Source organism: Gastrolobium bilobum, unplaced genomic scaffold (assembly GCF_033153095.1).
Source record: "Gastrolobium bilobum isolate Gb01-03AN ecotype WA unplaced genomic scaffold, APGP_CSIRO_Gbil_v1 utg3711, whole genome shotgun sequence".
NCBI lineage: Eukaryota > Viridiplantae > Streptophyta > Magnoliopsida > Fabales > Fabaceae > Gastrolobium > Gastrolobium bilobum.
In genome coordinates this window covers 155,959-178,353 of record NW_026899314.1, presented here as the reverse complement: position 1 = coordinate 178,353, position 22,395 = coordinate 155,959, and the positions used below count along the sequence as shown (strand labels likewise).

The window sequence follows — 22,395 nt, the reverse complement described above, 5'->3', positions numbered from 1 at the left end:
CCTTCTTTCTTATGTAAGTGTCTCTGATTTCGAGGCCTTCCTTTCACACTCTTCTGAAACAAAACAAAAACAAAAAAAATGCTCTAATATCCATTTAGCAACAACAATGGCTAAAACCCTAACCGTGAAACCGTTTTAACCAATCTTCGCATTCGCCATGAGCCACGACGTCGATCATCATCTGACGGAGCTTTCAGGTTCCTCCCTAAGCATTCCCTCGGACAATGACTTTCACTTCTACTCCAACTTCGCCGAATTCAAACGCCCAATCGAAGAAATCGCGAGGAAAACGCACTCCATGCTCGATAAAATCGGCTCCTCCGAGCATATTTGGGGCAGAGGTGCGGCTTTTCCCGTCGACATCGATGATGCTTTTGAATGGCTCGGCAACACGAACGACGAGGTTTTTGAGCTGGTTGATGAGTTGTTGGATGAGTGTTGGAAGGTTGAGAAGGAACGGGAAAATGTGTTTGGGTTGGGTTGTGAGATGAAGAAGAAGATGAAAGAAGCGATTCATGAGGGTCTTGACTTGAGAAATGGGAAGGTGCCTTTTCATATTCCGACTATTCGGAAGCCTCAGTATGTGTACAAGATTGTGGTTAATAATTCAAACCAGCCTTTTCAGCATGTTTGGTTGCAGAAGAGTGATGATGGTCAAAGGTTTATCCATCCACTGGTTGGTTCACTGCTATGGATTTTTTTTATATGCTTTGCTTTGTTGGTCTACTGTGTCTTGTTTTAAAATTTAATTAATGTTTGAACTCGTGAATGGAAAAGATGGATTTGAGACATGGGGTGCTAATTTATTATTAAATTATTGAGTTCTCATTATTAAATGCTTCAAGTTGTGCCATGATCTTATTAATGTTTTTGACCTTTTTTTTCTTCTTTTCTTTTTCTTGGGGATGTGTAGAATAATATTCAAATTGTTTCTGAAAAATCAGGATTGAATTGGACAGTTAAACAATTAGGGGTGATCACAAGCATTTTTCCTTTATAGGGAGTATTTTGACACTTTGGTGCATGCACTCACACATATGTATTCATCCATGCAAATGCAACATAAATTTCAGTAATCTATGTTATCTATGATTTTGTTTATCTATTGTTTAAAGGATGGAGAGAAAAGAACAGTGTGGTTTTCTGTGTATGTGGTTCATTCTTGAATATACTTGTCAAACGTGCATATGTATTTTACTGTAGTCTGTGGTCATGTTGTTTTGTTTATTTTATTTGGTTCTTCAGACACAACATGTAAATAAATTGTTCCATGAGATAAGAAGCTCTTGTTTCAACTAAAATATCGGGCTTGACATTTGAGAATGACTTTAGTTAAACTCTACTGCTTCCCTTTGATACTAATATTTTGACTAGCCTTTTCAATCTAGAGGAGATAACAATGCAAGTTGAATGGGGTATTTCTTAGTATTCCTCCAGTCCAGAGCATTCATGCAGAATTTTTTATATGTTGACTTGATATTATTGGAAGCAATACCATAGTAGGAATTTTTTATATGTTGACTTTATATGTTTTACATTAGTAATCTACAATTCTACATCTCCTATCTGTGTGCTAACGAAAATCTTTCATAATTTTTTTAATGTGAGTTTCACATGAAAACCAATCTGTGAATAGTGCCCAAATGGTTCTCAATCTCATTGGTCTGGTTTATTCCGCCTTCACCTCTTCCACTGTTTACTCACTTGTGATTTCTGTTTCTTCCTTAGTTTTATTAATTCAACTAGATTCATACCCACTTCGTGTGACAAAAAACTTCGTATTATATAGCATAACCCTTAATTCTATTTTTTCATTATTTTATTGTGTAATTATTAATTTATATTTCAGGAAAAACTCTCTGTTTTGGATTTTGTTGATAAAGAAAATATTGAGGATCTTGTGCCAGTAAAGCCTCTTTCAATCGAATGCACCCCTTTCAAGCTTGTGGAGGAAATCAAAGGATTGAAGGAGTTGGCTGCTAAGCTGCGTTCTGTTAATGAATTTGCGGTATAACATGATGCTAATATGCTATTCGTTAGTTTACTAAAATGTTTCCTCCACAACTTGTTATACCATTAGATTCTTGTCTCTGTGGCCTGATTGTATATTTCATTTAGAGATTTTTCCCCTTAGTCATAAGCAAGATCATGTCATATCGCTAGATTCTTGTTTCTGATATGTGTAACCGCAATAATTCATGATACAAAATTAAAATTCCCTCATTCACTTTAAATATTGATCTTAAGTAGCACAAATCCTGGTGCGTTTCTTGGGATTCAGATATCTAACTCTGTTTCGTTTTTGTTTAGGTTAAAGAAAAGAAATCTGTTGAGATATGAATATAATTTCAATGCTGTTGCCTATTGAACTGTTCTTGGCAACTGAGTTTCCCTTAGAAACTTCAAGTTTTGGAATCTAATGTATAACTTGGATAATAAGTTGTTCTCTCATTCCTCGTGCAATAACACTTAATATCAGATTTGATTAATTATTTAATTTGTGCATCTTCCCTGCATTTTACAGGGTTCTTATTGTATATAATGTAGGAAGCTGATTAAGGATAAGATTTCAAATAAATTTTGTGTCCTTTAATTGCTTTTGAAATTCATGATATTGTGTTGAGTTGTAGACATTGTTCAATCTGGGATCAATAAATTGCACATATTAATTGTATCAATCTGGCTCATTTTATTTGAGAATGTGTACAGATCTATACTGCAAGTCTTAAGCTCGAGCCTTTCAAGCTACTTGGCATGTGTCATTCATGAAAATAAGCAGTTATTATGCCTTTTTTTATTTGATGTTTTGCTCATGGCAGATGAGTTAGTGAATAGTGATATGCTCTGAGTTGATGGATACAGGTATGAGTGCCTATATCAGTATGGATGTATGTGGGTATGGAGTACGACAAAATTTCTAAAATAATTAATTAAATTATAAGATAAATATGATTTTCATAATGTTCTAAGTTCTAACTTCTAACGCAAGTAATAAAAAATATTAATGAAGGCACAAGTTTTGAAGGAAGTGAAGCAGCAGTTTGTTTCTTTTAATGGAAAACCAAACCACTTAGTAACTAAACTAGATGTTGTACATGAACTAACTTGTACTTGAGTGATAAGTGAGTATTAGATACATGCTTGTGTATCCAATAAATGCCGGGTATGGGTATGGAAACCATTTATGAATACCTATACATCATAGGATATGCTCAACTTGTTATATCACGGATTTTTCTGTTTGGATTTATATTTCTCTTGCTGTGATCATAATCTGTGTTGGTTAAGTTTTTTTTTTTTGGCTGATTGTGGGGATTTTAATTTATTTTTTTATATATGTTTTTATCTTGCTTTTGTACTATTGAGTTCTACTTCTTTTACTTAATTATTGGACTAATATCCTCCCCTTCTTGTAGTTATTTCTCATGTCCCTTTTTTCATTTTATTCTCTTGACATTTTTGTCTTGACTTGGAATTTTTAGGTGGATTTAGAACATAATCAATTTCGGTCTTTCCAAGGTTTGACATGCTTGATGCAAATCTCAACCAGGACTGAAGATTTTGTTGTAGATACTTTGAAGCTTCACGTTCATATTGGGCCGTACCTTAGGGAAGTCTTCAAGGACCCTACCAAGAAGAAGGTCAGATGCGCTAGATGAATGTTAATTTAATTCAATATACTTGCTTCTTTCTGTTGACACAATATGGTTAAATAGGTCATGCATGGAGCAAATCGTGACATTGTGTGGCTACAACGGGATTTTGGCATTTATGTTTGTAATATGTTTGATACTGGCCAGGTTTGTTTGAAAAGCTCTGTATGTTCAATATTGAAATTACTTCCCTTAGTAGTTATTAGTTATCTAGGAAAGGAATTTGAGAAACGAGTTATATAATTGTTATTGTATTGTTTCTTATGTAAATTAGTTTACTTCATTATATGATACTGGCTCTGCACATGTAGAGGGCATGCAAAAAGTACTTGCAGCACTAATTTTGGCAGATTGACCAAAATGGGTTTAAAAAATATCTACCAAAAAAATATTTTCCAAAACTTATTTACCTTATTAGGGATAGGAATCACACGTTGTAGCCCGTGGGATGGGAGAGATGCTAGTTAGAGTGACATGTGGCAGCCCTAATCATAGTTATAGAAATCCAAATGTTCAATTGCTTTCAAATCATCATATGTTCATGAGTCTGGGTGTGAGAGTCTCATTTCATAATATAAATAAAGTTAATTAATTGCCAAAATTATAATAAAAAATTAATTATCTGGGTTATAATAAAAGATTGGTAATGAATATGAGTAATATTTAAATTTTAGACAAAATATTATTTAAAGTATATATAAAAAATCAACTGAGTTTGAATTTGATTAATTTTAAAATTTAAATTCAAACTTTGAGTTAATTTTTAATTTATTCAATTCTTATTACGGGTTCGAATCTGGGAAACAATCTCTTTGCAATTATCTAAGGGTAAGGCTGCGTACAAGGAATACCATTATCCCACCCTCGCTAGTCGGGTTTAATGGGGAGTGGTTTTTTTTATCTTTTGATTCAAAATTGTAATTTTAATCAAATTATTTCCATTTTAAATACACTAAACATAGTAATAGAAATCACACGATTTGTGATTCAAATTGCATGATTCAATACAATTTGCCAAGCCAATGATTATTATATGATGAATCAGAGATGGTTTTGAATCGTACGATAAATGCATGAATCGACGTGATTCCGTATCTCTTATATAAATCACACAATTCAATTCATTTTTTTTCTTTCATCAATTCTCATAAAAAAATTAAAAAGTCAAACAAGCTTAAGTTGTTAAATCAAAAGAACTAAAGGAACATCATTAAATGCACTCTATTTGATTATTCCATTGCCATGTTTTCATTATTTTGAAATAGGGGTTTCACACACTGATTCACTCTATGCATCCTATTTGGCTATACCATTGCTTTGTTTTAATTATGCTGAAACAGTCTTCACACAATCACTTGCTCACTCTATATGCACCTTATCTGGCTATATCATTACTCTATTTTCGTTCTTTTAAAACATAAGCTTCGTGTAGTCACTTTATTTGATTTAGTTAGTGAGTTATGATTAAGTTATTTATCAATTTCTAGTTCCTAGTCCAAAATTATTACATTGTGCATTATACATCATTTGTATAACATACCTGAACCTTGTTTTTATTATGTCTCTGAATCTTATGATTCGGTACAATTTACTATTCACATTTCAAAAATTAGCTTGGTGAATCACGATTTTAATTGCGGTTTTATAATCTTGACCCTAACTTTTTGGAAAGTTGTTGCATGTGGTAAGTAGATATTGCTTGCAATTGTGATACAATTTGACATATTGAAAAGCCAATGAGAATGAGAGGTAGTTGTTATTAAACTCAGCTCTCCATTGCTAAGTGCAATGAATCAGTGAGCAAGAGGCTCCTTGGTTGATATTCATGATGATTAAAATAGCAAAAGACCAAATGTACAAGCTCTCGTCTTGCTCTTAAAAGACCCCTCATTTTTGACTTGGATACCAGTGTCTCGTGAAGGGAATTGCACCTCTATTATTATTTGACTCAACAAAACACATGATAAAACTAGCTGTCGCCACCTCAAATTTCAATGCCAATTTAATTAAATTAAATGAAAATTTAATTATTGGAAGGGGAACATGTTACATGACAATCCGTTAGAGATGCTCTAGTCCACCTAGTGCCTTATATAGTGCCTCTCTGAGGTGCAGCATGTGTCACTGTTTACTTTTGTTTGAAAAAAAGGGGGGAGAAGCGCTAGATGGACTAGTGCCTTTACTCGGGTTGCCATGTGTCATTCCTGTCCCATATAAGGTAAACAAGTTTTGGAAAATATTTTTTTGGTAAATATTTTTTAAACCCAAATTTGGTAAATCTGCCACTATTTTCTGTATTACCTGATAAATTAGGGCTGTAAATTTTTATCTATGATTATTGCAATTTATTTCTTAAACTAGTCATCCAAGAAGAATGGGCTTCACATAATAATACTTGAGTGTTTTGTTGAATGTTGGACGAGTTTGGCTTCCTTAGAGTAATAAGGTATGACTTTTTTGCTGCAGCCTTGGAGAAAATACTGGAAATCAACCTCATCATGAGATCTATGTCAGCTTTTATTTTGATTGAGCCTTTTGCTTGCTTGTCTGATCTAATGTCTGTATGAGTTTCTGCACCAGGATTGTACAGTTACTTTTAAAATAGATGTTTTATCCATATGAATATTTTGAGGCATGTTTCCAGGATTTTGTGTTATCCTTGTGCTACCCTCATATATTTATAAGATCTAATAAGAATTTTCTTTTCATTTGTCATAACCCTGAAAGGTCACGGGTTCGAATATGGGAAAGAGTCTCTTTGCAAATATGTAAGGTTAAGGCTGCGTTTGAGGATTTCCCTCACCCTTATCCTTGCTAGTTAGGGTTAGATGCAGATATTTTTTTTGGCATAACCCTGAAAATATTTCAGTGTTTAGCTTTTCATGCTTTTATAATCTGTTGATTTGTTCTGTGACATTAAGAAATGGTGAAACAAGCTTTAAAGTTCTGTTGCTTTTGATTATCCTTGTCATATTCTATGCACGTTGATCACATTGTAGGTATTTATTATATATTGTTGTCGTCTTTTTATCTAACAAGACTAATGAATATTTTGATTGCATTGCTCAGGCTTCAAGAGTGTTAAAATTGGATAGATATAGTTTGCAATATCTTTTGCAACACTTTTGTGGGGTTACTGCAAACAAAGAGTATGCTGTCTATATTTTTTGGAATTAACCCTACCTTCCATTTATCTTAACAAAGCTTTATCATTTCCTATGGCATGACTATTTCTTTTATTTTTACCTACATTCTGGAAGGTTGACAAGTCAACTCCTTGCAGGTACCAGAATGCAGATTGGAGACTACGCCCTCTCCCCGATGTGATGATAAGGTGCAACTGCGTTTTTAATTTATCAAATTGGATCTGTTCTTGGTTCTTCCTGTGGTTGTTTTCCTTTTCTGCTCGTCTTATATTCTTTTCTGGTTGAACTGTGTATTTTAGTCTGTAATAATCAACACAAGGTATAAAATCCCGGTTTCTTGGGACAGGTTTGAGTACTTAGATCAGTTGCCATTTTCCTTGTACTCAGACATATGCAATTCACTTAACACTAAGAATTTGGCATATATTTTAAGCAGAACTACTCTTGATCATACAGGCATAAGTTTTATAATGAAGCTTCTATTTGGTAGTTAGCACCCCCAACACTCAAGGATTTAGCAAGCTTGTGACTTGGACTCAAGCATCCTTGAGCTGATTGGAGGTGTCATTCATTTTTCTGAAAAAGTTATGACTAGAGGTGTCGTTCATATGGGAATCATTTTCTTGAAAGTTACTCTACTCTATATATATTTTTCTTACAACTACTTTGCTGCTTGCTAACATTGAAGGTTATGATGGTTATGGAATGGGAATAATGAGAGGTGGGAAATGGATATTAGGATTTTGGGAAATATATTATATTTGTATGTATGAAAATCACTTGTAAGTAGAGTATTCATTGGTAGCTTAATGATTATTTAGGTTTTTTTTTTTTTTTTTTTTTTTTTTTTTGTAATTTAAGATTTCTATTAAATGAGTTTTTATTGAAATTGGGTTTACTTGGTTATTAAGTTGGGTATTTGTTAGTGCTAGTAGGGTTGCACTGTCTTAAGTTGCCATGTACGAAGATTCTCAGCGTATGTTTTGGAATTGAGATTACTAATTAGTAGTTTCTGTTTTCCCTCCTTTCTATCTTTAGATTTTCCCTCCTTAATCTTTCTGCCTATTGTTTTTTGTTCCCTCTACTGTGTCTACTTGACCGGCAGCTCTTCTTACATTGATTATTTGCAGAATTGTCACAAGCATTAATGATTTCTACTGTTATGACAAAGCCAATTGTATATAATTCCTCCTCCTTCCCAAAAACCAGATAAAAAAATGAAACTGTTGTAGAGCTTGGTTTTGGTTTATTACTCACTCCTGATTATAAGTCTAAGATCTTATGTGATAATGACTTGTATACTGTCCCAGTGATTTTAATTACTACAATCTAATGTACTATTATTCTGATGATAGATACGGCAGAGAAGATACACACTATCTGCTTTATATATATGATTTAATGAGGATCAAGTTATTTGCATTGTCTAAGGAGTCTGAAAGTTCTGATAATCCTCTGCTGGAGGTAAGTTGGGATCAAAGTATCTAGAATAGCAAGTGATCTATCAATCATTCCTTGCTAGCCAATATTTCAATTCTTAATCTTTAATCAAATAGCTAAACAACATAACTGAATGGCTGGTTTACTGAGTCCTTTTTTTAGCCTTTTAACTAGAATTTACTGTCTCTGACAGGTTTACAAGCGCAGCTATGATGTCTGCATGCAGCTATACGAGAAAGATCTTCTGACAGAAAAATCATACCTTAATATACATGGGTTTGTTACCTTTTCCAGCTGTCAATCTTTAGTTACTTTAGGACTCTATACAAGTAGCAAGTTTTCCAAACTACGTGTATTTTTTAGTTACTTTTCTACTTCTAGAGAGCTTGTGTGTATGTGTGTATTTTGAAGTTTCTGCTTTGCACTTAATACCTGCCAAGCTGTGTAAACAAAAAACCAATTTCTGTTTCCGATACAGGTTACGAGGGGCTGGTTTTAATGCTCAGCAGCTTGCCATTGTTTCAGTAAGTTGCTCTTTAATTTCTTATTTGTATCTTTGATCACTTACGCAAGGAATGAAACTGCCTGATTTTTCTGTCTAAAACAATTTCTGCTGTGCATATAGGGAGCCCTCAGATATAAATTTTGGTACATGATTTAGAAATATTGTTAATCCTGCCATCATAGTCTAGAATCCTGTATTTGGTTCAAGAATTGAAATAAAATCTGTAGGAAGCTTGAATTTCCTTGGGATTTTATTTCACACAAAAGTGGAAAAGCAATTTCCACCCTGGACCATGGTGTTTTGTAGATAAATCTCTCTTGGTAATTCTCTCTATTTTATGAAATGACATGTTTGCTCCTATAGTGTTTAGTATCCAACTCAATACGAGTGTACCACATGGATATGGAGATACAGCATACAAATCTATTTCCCCCCATTTTGGTGTATAAGTATTGGTATCGGTATGATACCCTCACATCCAACATTTTCAAGTATCCCATGCTTGACTCTATGTTACTTTAACAACTTACTCCCCTGCCAAAATATACATTGTGGCTACCATTTTTGTCATTGCTCAACGAGTTATAACTGTTACTGCTATTTTTACCTTTTCGGTAGTATCTTCTATAACATCTACCTTTTCAGTAGCATCTTCTATAGTACTGCTTCATTTTTCCGCTACTCTGCTATTATCTCAATGACTCAACCATCACTAGTACTTTGAATAGTTATCTTGCTGAAATATATTGGTTTCTATCATGAATAACAGTTTTGGTTGGCCTTCTCAGCATACTGCATGATATATGTTTCTCAGAAACAGAATCCATATAGCATCCATCACTGCATGACCTAGTTACCGTCTCAGGAATTTATTATAAAGAACTGTCCAACTTCTAAACTAATAAAATGATGACCTACGTTGCTTACACTTTGGATTTCGTTATGGTCCACCCCTATTATATTTCAAGAGCTCTATTTGCATGGCTGGCAGGGGCTTTATGAATGGCGTGACATTCTTGCTCGTTCGGAGGATGAGAGTCCTGGCTATGTTTTGCCAAATAAAATTATTCTTGAAATCGGTAAATGAAATTTATGCAGACTTCTGTGTTATCTTTTGTCTAACAAGTAGCACTTTTTGTATGTAGCATATAAACTTATTTTGTGTTTACCCATTTAAAAGCTAAGCAGATGCCTGTCACTACAAGCAATCTACGGCGATTGTTAAAGTCAAAGCTCCCATATGTTGAGCGCAATATTGATGTCATTATCAACATTGTCAGATATTCTATGCAAAATGCTCCTGCCTTTGAAGAAGCTGCACTATGTTTGAAAGAAGAACATGCAGCACGTGTAAGTAATATGTTTAACAGTTGACTCTTTCTAGAATGATTGGGTAGGAGTTTTTGGTGACAGGTCTGCTTGGTACTTTACTGGTACTTGCATTGTTTTGAATTAATCTTTTTACGATTCTATGTGATTTTTTCTGGGTGCTTATTCTTTATTATTGAGTGATCAAGATGGACTGGGCTAATGTTGCGAAATCGGCAAGTATACCGTTTGTTTCAAGTTATAAAGTGATAAGTAGAGTATCGTTCCCACGAGGATTAATGCACCAAGTACTAGTTTAACTATTCTTTTCTTATTGGATAAACAAAAAGATGTTTTTGAATAATTGTGTTGTGACAATTATGAACTATTCAATAATTGTGTTTTTGAATAATTGTGTTGTGACAAACATGTTCTTAGTAGCGTGGTAGTTTCTGTGTGAAAATCTCCTTTCAAGCTATCAGTGCCATTCCCACGCTCTCAGCGTGGGCTTCAGTTTTTGCATTTTCCTTTTTAGCTCCAGTTTGTTTGTTTTTCCTACAAAATCAACACAAAATCAGTTGTGCAATCTCTGATTGAGATTTTAACAGATCAACAGTCATTATTGCCTTTTTGCTTAAGATTTAATCAACATTCTTTCTCTTTTTGGCTTAGATTTCCTTATATGTTGAACGCATATCAGCTAATGTGACTGTTAGAGTAATATAGTGTATATAATAGAATAGTCCCACATCTTGTATATGATTGTTACAACTCTGGATTTGGAAAATGGAAATTGAATGGGGAGTAGGGGAAAAATTGAAGATGAAAAGGAAAATCTTTATTGATTAAGGAAAAAGATGAAAGTCAAGAAAGGCTGCACCTTGGTCAAACCTTGGTGCGCCTACATGAGGACAAAAACAAATTTTTTTATCTTTGATGCGGGAGCATAGACAATCTATGTGTCTCATGTATTTATATTTAGGATCTGCCCCTTAAAAACATAGGGTTTAAGGATTACCTTAATCACTTGGAGACGCCAAAGTAAATGTAGTCCTCTAACGTTGATCCACACAATCGTCTCTAGAAAGCAAGCGAGAACCTTTCTCCTTGAATTCCTCTTTCTCCTTTGATGCTTGCTAGGCAATTTCTAGGTAGAGGCTTTCAAGTGTTTGGGTTAATTTCTCAAGACAAGATGGTGTCTTGAGGTTAGGTGTGGGTGCAACAAAGAAGGATTGATGAAGGTGAAAAGATGATCAAGAAAGCTAGTGTTCTTGTTCTTGGAGGCTAGCTGAATTCATCTGTGTTTCTTTCACACTTAGGGTGCCTTTTTCATATTATAGCAATTAGGGTTTTACAATCCTAATTGAACAATACTACTTAGGCCCATATCCATAACGATATGGTAAATTCTCTTAGGATTTTATTTGATCATGAAGTTAGAGAATAAATCTCATTATTTGAATTCAAAATTCAAATAGTCATTACAAGACATTTCATGATTTTCCCTCCAAGTAAGAGCTTGAAATTGAAAATCAAGCTTCATGAATCATATCCATGTAGATTTGATTTGATTTGATCATGAGATATTGAAGAATTCCATAACAAATCTCCTAACAGCTTCATCAAATTCCTTGAGTGTTGCTATGATATTATTTTTTATTTAAATTTATATTTCAAATAAAAAACAAATCTTTATCTAATCTTTATTAGATATGGATTTGGATAATTCATAATTATCCTTAATTACGTAACCTCTTCAATTTAAATTTAAATTAAATAAATTTAAATCAAATTCAAATTCAATTAATCCTAACTCGTAATAAAAATTTGAATTTGAATTCAAAATTCAAAATTTTGAAGGGCCCAAAACTCATTTTGGTCAAGTCAACTATTTGAGTAATTAGGACTGATGGCCCAAGACCCTATTGGGCCTACTAACACATTTGGGCCTACTAGTAGAAAAACTAATATTTCACTAATAGCCCAAATGGGGCGCATGATGATATTAACTCCAACCCAATTACACCTATAGTCTTGAAAAAGCCTAATAACAATTATTAGCCCAAACTTGCTAAATATAAGCAATCAAGAACAACTTGAGTGTATGACCCATTAGGCCCAATTAGTCACTGAAATAAATAAACTTGGACCAATTAAACTCCTTTAACGGGCCTAATTTATCTAATGACCATATAAGACACTAGCAATGCTTTGCGGCCCCAAAAGTAACCGAGTTGATCAAATGATCTACCTTTCTAATTTGGATATCGTGCCGACATCATCCCTCACATCGTCATTCACATTTAGTCGAGAGCAAGGATAGAGTATCATCTCTCTTAATTGACTAAATATAGCTTTTATAGAACTAGGAATCTTCTTCTATTGACTCCAAGACGGATCATGACTCCTCATGATCTCTTACTATGCATAGATTCCCGAGTCAATTAGAAGTCATCCAAGTCCTATCGATTATTGTGAACGACTAATCCCTTGTAGGGGATTGTGTATTCTTTTGGCATGTCCATCTATACTCATGTATTCGAGTTATACCCAAGAGTACACTGTTCTCCCCATTTTCAGGCGGATAGAGTTGTACAGTCAAAGTATAACCCTAGGAGATAATGTTCGATGACATCTTCAAGTCTAGGACGATCCGCACTACCAAACTTTGAGAGACTTTACAAATCCAATGATACTCTCTGCAATGAATCCTTGTGGAGTCTCTCGGCGGGTCAGTTCAGTGCCATCTGTTCTCTAACAGATCCACCCACGACATCAACTAAGGCATCTCCATGCCTGCATTCCATGAGGTCCTTACCTTGTATCTCCATACAAATAGATGATGTCGTACTAGTCTTATTGAGATCACCAATGCCCTATCTGGGTGATTCAAAACCAGGAACAAGTTTCAGGCAATAGACATGTAGTGTCCTCATGATCATGATCCCTATCATAGATCCTCGAGTGAACATCTGTTCTATTCCTAGGGCCTTTATCTTTAAACGCATATTAACCGTAAAATATAGGCGAGACATAAATATGATAAAGGAAAAAGAAACACAAGAGCTATGCTCTTCATAAGGGAGAATTCCCTTCACACTGAGAAACTACTCAGTCAATTCTGCAATATAATCTCCAAGATGATCATCAAAGAAATAATGTTGCCCTTATATAGTATCTAAGCTTTTCTCCAAAAGCCCATAACCATCTAACTACATAACTAACAAGTCTAACTATCTTTACATGACAGGGATTATCTATCTTAGGCAATGATAAATGCCCCTAACTAAAGGTCGTAACAATGATAGATTAGTTTTTGTACTTGGTTTTATACATGGTATCAGAGTCTCATATCACTGGTTCGATCCTCACCGCCTCCCATTTAGTTAATAATTAATTTAGAATTGCGGAGTTTCTTAGCATAGGTAGGTGGATCGTGCATTGACCATCCTTCAAGTCCAATGGGCTATCGTGTGAGGGGGCGTGTTAGAGTTATATAAAATCATTAATGTAGCCTCACTCAACAAAAAGCTTTTGAGTTAAATTGGTTCTTCACAGTGACGTACCACATCAAGTTGTGGGCTACCGTCTGTACTGGGTGTGCAACTAGTACTGAGATAGAAAATGCTATTCTTATTGACAGTTATCAGTAATGCACTTTATCTTTCCAAGACTGATCATATCTATGAAGGGCTAGTTTTTTATTATTTTAGAAAGGGTGAAGTTAGTGCTTAGTACTCCTAACAAATTTATTCACCGGTTCTGAACATCTGGTGGTTGATATCAGTAAATTTTGAATATGCATTTCATTGAGCTAGACTGGGTGCCACAATGTGGGTTTGGATTTTGTTTATTTTGTGTTCAAAATAGCTTATAATCTTATTGAGTTTTTTTTTTTAAAAAAAAATCTTAAAAATTAAGCAAATCCAGCATGCACTGTCTGATTAACTGCTTTCAGAATATTCTAAAATTTTGTACTCCTGATTTTCTGGGAATTAATGCCTCTCTAACTGTTAAAGAGTGCCCAACCTGCTTTGTAAGTAGATATTTATGGTTTTTATTTGGATTTAATCTATGGTTTTTGTTTGTTGATAAGTTGTATATAATCATGATGCAGGTGACAAAAACAGTTCCTGTTGAGGATGGAACTGAAGCTCCCTTACCTCATAGCCCAATTGCAGCTGAAGGAAGCATTGGAATTGAAAATGCCACCTCTGTTAATATTTCAGAGAAGTCTCTGTTTACTTCTGAGCTGAAGGAGGAACCTTTTCAGCATCAAGATAAAAATGGACAAGTAGAAGTTAAATCCAATTGTCTTACTTCAGAGCTTCCAAGGGTTAGTCTCACTAGGGAGGATGCAAATGTTAGTGCACTCTCCACAGTCAAGGTTGTAAAAATTAAAAACTTGTTTCAATGCACAGCCAAAACAAAAAACAGATGAAAAGTAGAAGCTATTTCAATGTTTTGGCCGCAAATCAAGAGCATTAATCTAATTATTGCTAATTGGTTGATAGGGTAATGGAGGAAATGTTCAGGCGCTAAAAATGCCTACTGGTGCTTTTTCTGCGGCATTGCTGGGCAATTCAGCTTCAGAAAGGAAGGTTGATCCTGATAAAAAGGTGAGCTTTTGTCATGAACATTGTGTTACATTCGGTATGTCAACTGGTTGTTTTTTCTTTTTGGCTGTCATCTTCATTTTGCCTTTCGAGACCGTAGCTTATTTAAGATTGCTGGCTCTGAATTATCTAATGAGGCATGCATGATTACACTGCCTTCTGAATTTATATGTTTGAACCACTATTTCTTCGTCTACTTATTTCAAAACTGCTTTGCTGGATTGGTTCTTAGGGCGAGGAAGAGATCAAGGTAGAGCAGATTAGGTTGTCAGTCAATCTTCCTTCCCATTCATTTTTGGGCAACAGTGAGGAGTCAAAACTAGTTGTAGAAACACCAAGTGTAGCATCTGAAACAACAGACCCACAGAAACCAGTTTCAGGTTCAGTTTCCACCTTCACTCCGCATCAGATTATAACGATAGACTCTGATACAGATTAGGAGGATATGGTGCAGAATAACCTAGAAAGCTCCAACAATCACCCGGAGGGAAATTTTGTTGTGCTCACTTCAGGAAAAGAGGATGAAGATGAGCCAATGTCTCTGTCGGAATTATGATAATTTTTAAAAATAGAGATTTAGGTCTAAATTTAGGTAGAGAAGGAGGAAAATAAAAATAATAAGATTATATTGACATTGTTGTGAATAATCTGTTGGAATTATCATATTTTGAAATTATAAAGATTTAGGTATAGGAGAAAAGCAAATAATTAAAATAATAGAAGTATATTGATATTGTTGTGAATAATGTGATATGAAGCAAAATAAAAGACAAACATTGATTTTTATTATACTAATGGCAAACTCTTAAAATCATGAAATATAAGGATATATGGAATCTTAAGAGATCATGTAAGATGTTCTAAATTATGTTTATGAAAAAACTCCAAACTATTGTAAGATCTAAGATATAATCATAGGGATAGGTTATTCTGCCTACTCTTAATTTGGCTACCTTTGCCTACCTTTTTCAACACCATTAGATTATAATCTCATCTAACGGTGGAGATTTGTAGTATAAAATAAACCTTTTTACCCCTTTCATTCTCCTTCCTGCCTCTCACCCTTTCTCTCTCCTTTTTTTCTCTATCGACCAAGACTGAGACAATTTATTGTATTGTAGAAAGTGTATTCAGCGTTTCTCTTTTAAATAATAACATATGATGATGCAACTCATTGTATTGTAGAATTGTAGCAATTGAATCAGCAAAACAAAAAAACCGATTAATGAATTTGTGCCTACAACTCATTATATTGTAGATAAATCAATCAAAAATTTTGTTTTCTTTCTCAACCATGGAGATCTCCACCCTCATTTGCACCATTCAACAATTTAGAGGTCCTTGATCTGAAAATTCCCCTTTTTATTTATTGGATTTTCTTCATTTTGTTGGTGATTGGAATTATGGGGATGAGGCTGCACCTTTTTGCTATCTCTGCCTTAAACCTGGTTTCGGTGTTTAGAATTACTGGTTTTACAGTAAAACGAATTATGGAAAAAGGAGAGAAGAGAGAAAGGGTGTAGGAGGCACTGGGGAGAAAGAAAGAGGAAAAATAGTTTATTTTATTCCGCAAATCTCTACCGTTGAATGAGATTATAATCTAACGGTGTTAAAATGGTAGGCAAAGGTAAGCAGAATAAAGGTAGGTAGAATAACTTATCCCATAATCATAATATTATAAAATATTTTTCATATATCCTAACACTTTCAATCTAAAGCTTATGAAGTTTTAAGCTTATTACAGTATCTTAAAAATAAAAAAATAATCAACAATAGAATATGGGACAAAGACTGATTGTATATTCTAAAACTTTCAAAAATGCTTTCAGTCAAACAATCAAAATAACAACCAGACAGACTGAGAAAACCGAAGAATCCAGTGTTTTGAAGTGGATTTTGAAGTGGGAAGACAAGAAGTTAGCTTTGGAGAAGATAAAGAAATTGTGTCTTCCCAGGGTGATGGTCTTGTGGAGCTACATAGACTCAGTAACAAGATGAAAAGTTTAACCACAAAACGTGGGGGACATACAAGTGATCTGACAAAATAATTGCAGCAATGTTGATTGTTGAAGATGTCAGGCATTTCTAGCTTCTGGAATCGAAGTGCATACTTCCTGTGATTAAATGCAAATAGGTTAGATTATATGCTATGTACAAAACTAACAAGAAAGCTAGATGTTGCCTTTATCAGTGTGTTCGAATCCAAGTTGAGCAAAATGAAGATCATTTATCTGTTCCTTTAACTGTTCAAATCTTTTAATTAAAAGTTTATCAGTGTGTTCGAATCCAAGTTGAGCAAAATGAAGATCATTTATCTGTTCCTTTAACTGTTCAAATCTTTTAATTAAAATTTTGTGTAAGCTGTAAGATTTATATTTTGCCTGAGCAGCTGAGGTCCAACTTATGGTTAGGATAAAGCTATGAAAATAACTTTTAAATTTGAGAAAAAAAGAGGGTTGCTTGTGCATAAGGTTATTGAATTGCATATGTTTCTTTATAGAAAAATATTGATGCAACACTATACAATCTTGATAGCTAAGAATGCCTTTGCCCGAACCAATACACTTGAGAAAAATGAAGAGATGAGGGAAAGGCCCTCTGCGTCTTTAACAATTACTTATGGCTGAGGATTGAATTCTTGGAACGGAACTCTTTCTAATTTCAGCGTACGTCAAGCTTTTATTGAATTGAGATGTGAATGCGAAAATAAATAAACTAATTTTTTTCTTATATTTTATTTGGTAGAATTAGGCTTCCCCAACTCCAAGAGGATCATAGGGCTGGACGATTTGGTTTGATTGTTAATGTGAACCGAATCAATGAAAGAGTTCAGTGTTTTGAACTGAAGTGCTTTAGAAAAAAAAGTTCGGTTTTAAATCAATTTAAAGCAATGTACTTATTTATGGAACAATTTGATTGGTTCACATGATTTTTTTCACATTTCTAAAAGTGGCATGATTTTGTTCTGTTTAGTCTTTTATTGATTTGATTCTATGAACTGAATTGATTTAGAGAAAATGTTTGGTTCATAAATTTGTTAAAAAAATATCATAAATTGAGGCCAGAAAGACTAGGATAATCCCAAACCAAAGCTACGTCGGACCAGACTTTTCTGCCAAGAGGTGGTCACTTCCTAACGTGCCTTCAGAGCTTTATCCATTCGATAAGGTATTTTCTTTTGTAAATTCCCTTGTCCCAGAAGATGCCATAGGAAGCGTTTGAGTAGGAGGAGTCAATTGTACAACAAAGCCCTGAGGTGAAGAACTTTGACTTTATTGAGGTCGTACAACAAAACCCATCAGAAGATTCAGTATTAGCACCCTTGAAAATAAATGGCGGTTAAAAGTGCTCGTATTTGATGCAAGGCCATGCTCCCTTGACTGATCCACTCTACGCTCAAGAATGTTTTGACTATAATAATTTGAGTAAAGTTCTTTTTATATTCTTCACAAAAAATACGATTTTCATTTTTGTCTTTTACAAAAAAAATAAAATTTGATTCCTCTACAATTTCAGTTTTTTGAAAATGTGATTCCTAAAAAATTCAATGAAAATTCAATTTAGTTCCAATTGCCAATTAATATGGGTATTTTCTTATAAGGGGACGAAAGTCAGGATCGTATTTTTTGTTAAGGACCCAAAATAGGCTTTACTTTAATAATTTTAACAAATCAAAGCAAACACACACACACACACACATATATATTTATCATTTCTCAAACTGCCAAGATGAATCAATGGTGATAAAGGAAGAGAGAAAAAAAAAAGAATCATAATCATTCAAAGGTGAATCAATTAATATAAAGAAATAAATAAACAAAACGACGTAATTTTAGAGTGACCGGAGATAAATATATCTCAAGCAGCTTGAGAAATATTTTTCTTATATATATATATATATGTACGTATAGGGCAAAATACTTTAACATCAGTGTTAAACTAACAAGTTTGACATTAAATTCTAGCCGTTGATTTTCGTCAATATGACACTTATAATTTTTTGAGTCACACTTATTAATTAATTAATAATTTTCAATAAATTATAACTGTCGATTTATGAAAATCAATGGTTAAGATTTGATGTTAAACTTTTTAGTTTGACATCGGTTTCAATGAATTATATATAGGGGCAAGATCCTCTTTGACACCGGAGTCAAATTTTGAATTTGACACCAAATCCTAACCGTTGATTTTCGCCAATCAACGATTATCATTTATTGGGAATCAAACTTATTAAATAATTATTAATTTTCAATAAATGATAACCGTTGATTGACAGAAATTAACAGTTAGAATTTGGTGTCAACTTTTAAATTTGACACTGGTGTCAAAGGATTCTGTAAATGATAACCGTTGATTGGCAGAAATCAACAGTTAGAATTTGTGTCAAAGGATCATGTCTCATATATATATATATATATAGAGAGAGGTAGGATCCTTTGACACCAGTGTCAAATTTGAAGTTTGACATCTTATCTAAAAGCTCTTAGATCAAAAAAGATCAATAGTATCACATGCTTATAAATCAGAATAAGTAGATCAAATAATATCTATGTTTCAGTGTTTTAACAAATAATGAGTTAGAAGGAAATACCACGTGTTGACACACCAAATTCGTAAAGCCCAATACTAAAGCAAGAAGAAAATTTTCAATGTTCAACTACCTGGATGAAGCAGTACTGCTTAAGGCATAATTACCATTTACCAGCACTTCTATCAAATTGAGTCAATGTTTTTTTGTATATGACCAGGCAATATGCTTTTTGAAGCATTATCATCCAAGATTTTTGAGTCACCCTGTAAAGCAGTTGCATACCTCTGTCAAATTCTATAAAGGGTTTTGGCAACCTTCGATTCTCTAATAAGTAGAGAAAATTTTGTGCAATCAATATTTTAACACTTGCATAATACGGGTAAAGTCTTAAAATTACATTCTTTGTTTCAGCATAATTCCCATCAGAATAACAGTGTTTTGACTACCCAGGATAGCTTTGGTCCTGAATTTTGACAATAAGCTTGAACCTTTGATAACTTATTCGCAAGAGGAGGTCTGCATTTTTGGGATTTGCCACTTTCTTCATTATTTCACACACCAATTGCAACTGCTGCTTGTGACTAACAACTAAGCTTTCTATGATAGTTCAAGGGCTGTGAAATATAATCATTCGTTGATCCTTAATGGGCTACTTGCTCATCCCCAAGTACATAGTGATTCAATTATATTCCTTGTGTGGTCCTTGGTGAACGAACCAAGCAGTTCTTGGTCATGAAGAAGCAAGTTTCACATTTAAATTTTTCTTCTCCTCTGTCCTTTAATATTCTTTTCCTATAACATTCAGAAGCTGGGTAATGCAAAGAATATGATAGTAGCACCAAATATGAACCGGGATCCATCCAAGTCATTGAACAAATGAGGACAGCGAGGGACAGAAAACTTGACTGTACAATCTTGAGCAGGTGACAGTCGCTAGGTGGCAAAACCTATTACTATAGAAGCCCACATCGAGTAACATAGTGAAAGGAAACTAGCGTTCTTAATATAAAATATGAAGCTAGCCTGCAAATAAAAGCACGGAGCTGTGTGGTGAGCACAGAGCGAACTATTCTTTCGCCTTTTACTAAAGAATACCGTGTGCTCGCCACTATAAGCAGCATACGCCTATTTTTGGAGGAGTCTTCTTCTGAGGGCTCCGCAATGCTTATTTTAAATTTTTTTGTTTAGTAACGTAGGGCTTGCTTTTGAATTCCAGTTAATTTCATTAATGAAAGGCTTTTTTGGTCAATACCGTTGCCACACTCTTTTACCCTGAATATCTCATTTCCATTGTAAACGTTCTAATAAATCTTGCGACAGTTCGACTAGCAAATTTTTTTATTTTTTTTATTTTTTGGAAAAGTCTATTTGATAAAAAGAAATTTTAAAATTTATGGCTTTTAAAATAAGTTTTAGATAAGAAGTAATTGGGAAATGTGAGTGTTAGATAAAAGTAATATTAACATTTTTTTCAACCTATCTTTTTTAGTCTATGGCTTTTGTGTCATGGACTCATGACATTCATAAGTTATTTTAGTTTTATATTTTAAATTTGAGTAAATATTTTTTTTGATTTTTACTAAATTTTACGATATTTGCTTTAATCTCTAAAAAATATAAGGGTTATTTGTGGGTTCCTAAGAAATTCGAAGTGACTTTATTTTAGTTCTTTTCGAGGGACTAATTTTAAATTTGTGTGAATTACATATAACATTTTTATTTGCTAGAGACTAAAGCGGACATTGTGAAATTTACTTAGGACCAAAAGTATTTACTCTTTAATTTTCAATTTAAAAAATAAAAATATAGAAAAAACAAGTGTTTTTTGTTTTGTATTTTTAATTTTGGAAAATGTTCAAAAAAATTCTTGTAATATTATTTTAAATCACTTTTACCTCTATATTTTTTTTAACCACTTACCTTTTGTGGTTTTTTTCATCCATATCCTTTCTTAAAACTATTAGAAGTTAATTAAGTATACATATTATATTCTTCGGAAACTGATAAAGAAAAAGGACAAAAAGAACAAAAGTGATGAAATCTTATAACATTTAATAAAGACAAAAATAAAAAATAGCACAAAAAATCAAATGATATGGGTCTAAATAAAAATTATAAATAAAAAAAAGTATAATAACAAAAACAACGAAAAAAATATAAGATCTTAAAGATAACAAGAGTGACAGAAAAGATTAAAATAACAAGATAAAAAATAATATAAATGAAAAAAAAATATTGAAGACAAAAAAATAGAAGAAGAAATCAGTTACGAATTTCTAATATATTTGATTTTTTTATTCTTGGTTTAATTTTTTTTAGATATGTTCGGTCTTTTTTTATATCTCTAATTTGTTCTTTTTTTCCTTAATTTTTTGTATGAAATCTTTAGTAGACAGAGAGACAAAAGGCTAAAAGCAATCGAGGAAAAAATCAAAATAAAATAGATCAAAAAATAAAAAATTAAACATCTAAATAAAAAATAATAAAATAGACCAAGGATAAAATTCAGTGTTATTAAACTCGGACCGACCCGGCCGGGTCAACCCGGGTTCCTGTGACCCGGTTGGGGTCACCATTCGAATCGGACATGCATTCAGCTCGTGAAGACTCGTACGACCCGATCGGTTTTTTTCGGATCCCATTGACCCGCCCGATTTTTTCCCGGGTTCGGGTGACTAAAAAGAAAAGGCAACGAAAAGGCCTCCCTTGAAAGGAAATCGACAAGCTCACTAGAAGCTTTGCCGCCTAGGGGAGAGGGGTCTTCGGTCGTGGTCGTGGTCGCCGGCAGTCCACAGATTGGGACCACTTCAGCACCATTGTGGTTGCGGAATTTGTAAAGTGTGGGAGTAGAGATGGGAACTTACTAAGAAGAAGAAGTGTTTCCTTGGCGAGCTCAAGGTGTCTTCAGTAATGGCAGCCAACATTATAGGACCTTACAAAAAGTTGCAAACTTTGCCTCACATTGCCTCCTCTGTAAGTGTTTCATCCCCCAAAAACATAAAAATATGAGGTTTTTTCATGTAGATCAAGTGGTTGCCAAATGGATACACTCCAGATTCAGCACTCCAAATGGGTACACTCTTGGTTGTGGGATTTGAGAGAGAGAGTAAAAAAAAAAAAGAGAAGAAAAAGTCATATGAGAAGCAGGGAGTTATGGCCAATCAAGAAGCATCACCCGGATCTGTGTTTTCTA

General features: G+C 33.7%; 1 protein-coding gene and 1 non-coding gene across 7 annotated transcripts; both read left to right on the top strand.

The window, feature by feature from the left end:
• On the top strand, positions 1–16,958 carry LOC133289403 (protein RRP6-like 2). Of its 6 annotated transcripts, XM_061487325.1 has the most exons (15): positions 1–676; positions 1,850–2,008; positions 3,483–3,641; positions 3,717–3,800; positions 6,723–6,802; positions 6,937–6,987; positions 8,155–8,263; positions 8,433–8,515; positions 8,718–8,763; positions 9,736–9,823; positions 9,925–10,094; positions 14,170–14,439; positions 14,567–14,671; positions 14,901–15,048; positions 16,498–16,958. In XM_061487325.1, exons 1-15 carry the CDS (start codon positions 158–160, stop codon positions 16,512–16,514), a joined length of 2,088 nt encoding a protein of 695 aa, XP_061343309.1. In that variant the 5' UTR covers positions 1–157; the 3' UTR covers positions 16,515–16,958. The 6 variants fall into 6 exon arrangements, with proteins under 6 accessions (XP_061343309.1, XP_061343312.1, XP_061343310.1 ...); XM_061487328.1 differs by lacking the exon at positions 14,901–15,048 and having other exon boundaries at positions 14,170–14,388; XM_061487326.1 differs by having other exon boundaries at positions 14,170–14,388; positions 14,901–16,958.
• A 3,285-nt stretch (positions 16,959–20,243) lies between these two features.
• Positions 20,244–20,358, top strand: LOC133289450 (U5 spliceosomal RNA). Its single transcript, XR_009748492.1, has one exon. It is a non-coding gene; the product is annotated as a U5 spliceosomal RNA (small nuclear RNA).
• Positions 20,359–22,395: the final 2,037 nt, after the last annotated feature.